Genomic DNA, 5000 nt, shown 5'->3' with positions numbered 1-5000 from the left:
TACAGGAGACATGGAGTAGAGGAGACGGACCCACCGGTCGCCCTACAAACTACAGAGAATTCATCATTCCATCCGTCAAACTGCCTGGTGTCACACAAGGAAGAGACTCAGGCGGAATGCTGATCTGGCATAAGTCCGAATACGCCAACTCAATAAAAATGATTAAAACTGGCCAGTTTTACACATGGATAGAAATCAACAAGACCATCACTTCAACAGATAAGAATATCTTCCTGTGTGCAACCTACATCCCTCCAGCAGAGTCACCCTACTTCAATGAGACAGTTTCACGATCCTGGAAGAGGAGATCAACTACTTTCAGTCACAGGGCAATGTTCTGATCTGCGGTGACCTAAATGCCAGGACAGGTGAAGAATCAGACTCAGTTCACTCCAAGGGAGACAAACACATTCCAGGAGGAGATGTCCTTCCACACCTACTCACACACAAAGACTAAACTACGATAAAACAACAAACAAAAATGGATCAAGACTTCTCCATCTCTGTCGCACACTGGGTCTGTACATGGTCAATGGACGACTACGAGGAGATTCATACGGTAGGTACACCTATAGTTCTAAGCTGGGTAACAGTACGGTAGACTATTTCATCACAGATCTGAATCCTAACTCCCTCAGAGCGTTCACAGTCAGCCCACCATCACCATTGTCAGATCACAGTAAAATCACTCTCTACCTCAATAGATCCAAACCTAACACAGAGGCATCAAAACAAACTTACCTCCATACCCTAAAACAAACTTTCAGGTGGAAACAAAACTGTGAAGAGACATACAAAAGCATAACTCGTGAACCAAAAATTCAAAACCTACTGAATAAATTCCTAGATACCCCATTTCCACACAATAGTGAAGGTGTAAATTTAGCAGTAGACAGGATTAACCAAATTTTTACAATATCTGCAACACTATCTGACCTAAAACCCACTAACACAAAACCAAACAAAAAGCCTGTAAATGAGAAATGGTTTGATAAGGAGTGTAAAAACCTTAGAAAAGAAGTAAGAATTCTATCAAATCAGAAACACAGAGATGCTGACAATGTAAACACACGCCAACTCTACCATGAAAAAGCTAAACAATATAAGGAAACACTAAGGAAGAAAAAGAAACGAGATACACAAAACCAGTTAAATGCAATTGAACAATCTTTAGAAATCTTCCCATTCAGAACGGAGACGTATGGATAAAGCACTTCTCAAACCTCTTTAGTAAAATAAACAAGAACCATGAACAAACTAACCTACACAACAAACTAGCACTCTGGAGTCAACAATTAAAGATTACCAAAACCCTTTAGACTATCCAATTACACTCGCTGAACTGGTCCAAAATATACCAAAACTTAAATCCCCAAAAAGCAAGTGGTACCAAAACAAAATGGAACAGAATTACCAGGACAGGGGGTAAAATTATAGGTTCCAAACCAAAGTCAGGTGATCAGTAACTGTTAAGAGGAAAGCTTTGTCAATAATTACAGAAATAACACACTCTCTGAATCATGCTTTTGAGTTGTTGACATCTCGTCGTTGTTATAGAACACAGAAGCAAATAAGGTAATATTTACAAACATGTGTGCCAAATGCAGCAGGTCTCTTGAAAAAGGGTTTCCAATCTGAATTGTTGTGGCTGTTATGTATTGTGATGCTGTGTTTGACCAAAGACACATTTTTTTTAAGATTTATTTTTGGCGTTCTTGCCTTTATTGGACAGTGTGATTTTAGAGAGGACAGGAAACGAAGTGGATGAGAGAGAGGGGCTGGGGTCTCGGAAAGGTCCACGAGGCCGGATTCGAACTCGGGTCGCCCGGGCCGCACCTGCGCCACATGCCTGAGCACGAACTAGTCGACCATCGGCTCCGATCACAGACACATTTTCAGTCAAGGCAGGATAATAAAGAACATCTGAACTAAACTCCAGTGATGATTAACCCTGTGGACACAGTAACTGTAAGCACTGTATTGTGTGGGGTCAGGTGCATGTCACATGTCGTCTCATAGAGTGCGTCACACTGAAGAAAGAGAGACTGATGATAGAAGCCCACTGATGAAGTCCTGACGTTTGCTGGACTGAAAGTTGTGTCTTTTCTTATTTACACTCACATTTACATTTAGTCATTTGGCAGACGCTTTTATCCAAAGCGACTTACAGTGCACTTATTACAGGGACAATCCCCCTGGAGCAACATGGAGTAAAGTGTCTTGCTCAAGGACACACTGGTGGTGACTGCTGGGATCGAACCAGCAACCTTTGATTTACCAGTTCAGTGGTTTAACCCACTAGACCACCACCCAGATTTAAGATCCATCCTTATTTCACTCTTCACATTGACCGACACAATGATCTACACAAAGAGAAGAAACACCAACTTGCTGATGCTACAGATCTAAAGAGGATTGTTATTGATCATCAATGTATCTGTGGGCTCTGTGTGATGGTGAGTTTTACACCCACTAAACGAGAATAACGAAAAACGTTTACCTTTGTAATACTGATCTCACAATTTAAAGCTCCTTTAAAATCACGAGAAAGTAAGAATAAAGATTCTAAAGGGTTTTAGTTGTACTGAAGTGGTGTTCTCGATCGGTCTGCACAGCTCAGTATGAAGTCCACACGGCTGTACGTAACTCTGTGGTTATGGTTAGAAGGGATACAGCGGCCTCCACTACCTCATCAGTTTTGTCTCGCTGATAACTGTATTTTAATATTGTAAGGTTAGGTTTAAGCTTGGGGTATCAGAAGCTAATATCATTTATTGTAATATCATGGCCAGATTTTCCATCACAACAAGCCACAACATGTCTGTGGCCCCGCCTACAAAGAACTTTTATTTTGACACTGTGGCACTGGAACGGTCACTTCCTGGTACTGTGTGTTTATGTGCAGCGGCTCATTTAAACATGAATAACGAATCTGATACAGATCGTGAAATAGACGAAAGAATCGAAATATTGAAGAATAAATATCTGCAGAAGACGCATCAGGTGAGGTCCGAGTTTAACTTTAAAGTTCTGATGAAATATGAAGAGGATTCATACTTACACTCAATAACAGTTGATCTGATAATAATCAAATCATTTCATGAAGCTCACTACACATGTCTTGCGCTGTAAAGTAATTGTTTTATTAACATTTATTAACATAAACCCTTAGCTGGTCATAAAAATGAGCTTTAAAGTATTTATAGTATTTATCTTTCTCAATAAATCAGTGGCATACATATACTCTTGATTATATTGGTATTGATATTTATTATGTTTAAAACAAGATTATTGAGGATCATTTATGATGATTATTTTAGACGATAAAAAGAAGAGGAAGTGATATCATCTTTTAAGACTAGACGAGTACTTTTATTCTTAGCATTTGTTCATTTATTCCTCATCATGCTTGACAAGATTCAATCATCTTTACACGTCCACCCTGTCAAATAAATCTGTGCTCCACTCTTGATATCAAACACATATTGTGTGTAGTTTGTCATATGATGTGTTTGATTGTGTGTCAGCAGGTGTCCAGTATCTCGCACACATTTGGACTGACATCAGGTGATCATGGACATCATAAACTTCTTCTTCACACCTTCTTGAGAAATGTTTTTAAGCTGTCATGTGATGTCTGTCATGCGATGTCTGTCATGCGATGTCTGTCATGTGATGTCTGTCATGCGATGTCTGTCATGCGATGTCTGTCATGCGATGTCTGTCATGCGATGTCTGTCATGCGATGTCTGTCATGCGATGTCTGTCATGCGATGTCTGTCATGCGATGTCTGTCATGCGATGTCTGTCATGCGATGTCTGTCATGCGATGTCTGTCATGCGATGTCTGTCATGCGATGTCTGTCATGCGATGTCTGTCATGCGATGTCTGTCATGCGATGTCTGTCATGCGATGTCTGTCATGCGATGTCTGTCATGCGATGTCTGTCATGCGATGTGATGTTTGTCATGCGATGTCTGTCATGCGATGTCTGTCATGCGATGTCTGTCATGCGATGTCTGTCATGCGATGTCTGTCATGTGATGTCTGTCATGCGATGTCTGTCATGCGATGTCTGTCATGCGATGTCTGTCATGCGATGTCTGTCATGCGATGTCTGTCATGCGATGTCTGTCATGCGATGTCTGTCATGCGATGTCTGTCATGCGATGTCTGTCATGCGATGTCTGTCATGCGATGTTTGTCATGCGATGTTTGTCATGCGATGTCTGTCATGCGATGTTTGTCATGCGATGTTTGTCATGTGATGTGTTACAGAAGATGCTGGGAGGAAGAAGTTTAGAGAGAGAAGAGACCTTCACAGGACTCTTTCTGATCCACCTCAGAGGTTAGAGGTCAAATACGATCTTCTACTTCACCTGTTGTGTGGCTTCTGTACATGTGTTTGATTCTTTATATGTCATGTTTCAGTGAAGCTTATAGTGATGAACATGATGGTCTTGAAGAAACAAACATGGTTTACACAGAGACAGGTGCTCACACACACACACACACACACGCACGCATGCTCGCTCGCTCCTGTAATACTGCTCTAGTATTAAATATGGTTACATTACATTTGCATTTATGCATTTGGCTGACACTTTTTTGCTAGCACCACGCTGTAACCACACAGCTACACACATGTCTTCTCAGATGTGACGTTACCATCGAATGTGACCCGTTCCTCAAGCTGGTGTGTGAGGGAGTTGAGGAGTAGAGAGGTCATGGATGGAGTTCAGAGCGGCGCAGCAGCCGTACACGTGTATCAGGAGATGATGCACATTTATGAGAAGCTGCAGGTGATCCTCATTCACTACTGACATGATCTGTGCACATGTGCTGAAGCTGTGGAGGAAAGTCTACAGTGATGCTGTGTGTGTGTGTTCAGACGGAGCGTGTCAGTCAGCAGGTCTGGGCTGCAGAACTGTGCGAGCGTGAGCGTGAGCTGCAGCGGAGAGAGAACACACTCCTGCAGCACCAGCGCAACATTCACAAA

The 5000-nt window shown here is 41.8% G+C and overlaps 1 protein-coding gene across 9 annotated transcripts in view; it reads left to right on the top strand.

The window, feature by feature from the left end:
* Positions 1–1770: 1770 nt before the first annotated feature.
* LOC130427921 (coiled-coil domain-containing protein 138-like) overlaps positions 1771–5000 on the top strand; it is a 17431-nt gene continuing 14201 nt past the window's right edge. For 3 of the 9 annotated variants that reach the window (XR_008907372.1, XR_008907373.1, XM_056755676.1), the window contains exons 1-6: positions 2863–3003; positions 3528–3567; positions 4280–4349; positions 4433–4494; positions 4658–4803; positions 4893–5000. The exon at positions 4893–5000 is cut by the window's right edge and continues 33 nt beyond it. Coding sequence is in view for 7 of the 9 variants with exons in the window: in XM_056755676.1 (XP_056611654.1) it covers positions 2920–3003; positions 3528–3567; positions 4280–4349; positions 4433–4494; positions 4658–4803; positions 4893–5000 (510 nt within the window). In the remaining 2 variants the exon portion in view is untranslated. Of the gene's footprint in view, positions 2457–2856; positions 3004–3527; positions 3568–4279; positions 4350–4432; positions 4495–4657; positions 4804–4892 lie in introns of those variants that run through there. The other 6 variants (XM_056755672.1, XM_056755669.1, XM_056755675.1 and 3 more) reach the window with 5 other exon arrangements.

This window comes from Triplophysa dalaica, chromosome 8 (assembly GCF_015846415.1).
Source record: "Triplophysa dalaica isolate WHDGS20190420 chromosome 8, ASM1584641v1, whole genome shotgun sequence".
NCBI lineage: Eukaryota > Metazoa > Chordata > Actinopteri > Cypriniformes > Nemacheilidae > Triplophysa > Triplophysa dalaica.
This window is presented reverse-complemented; position numbering and strand designations above follow the sequence as displayed.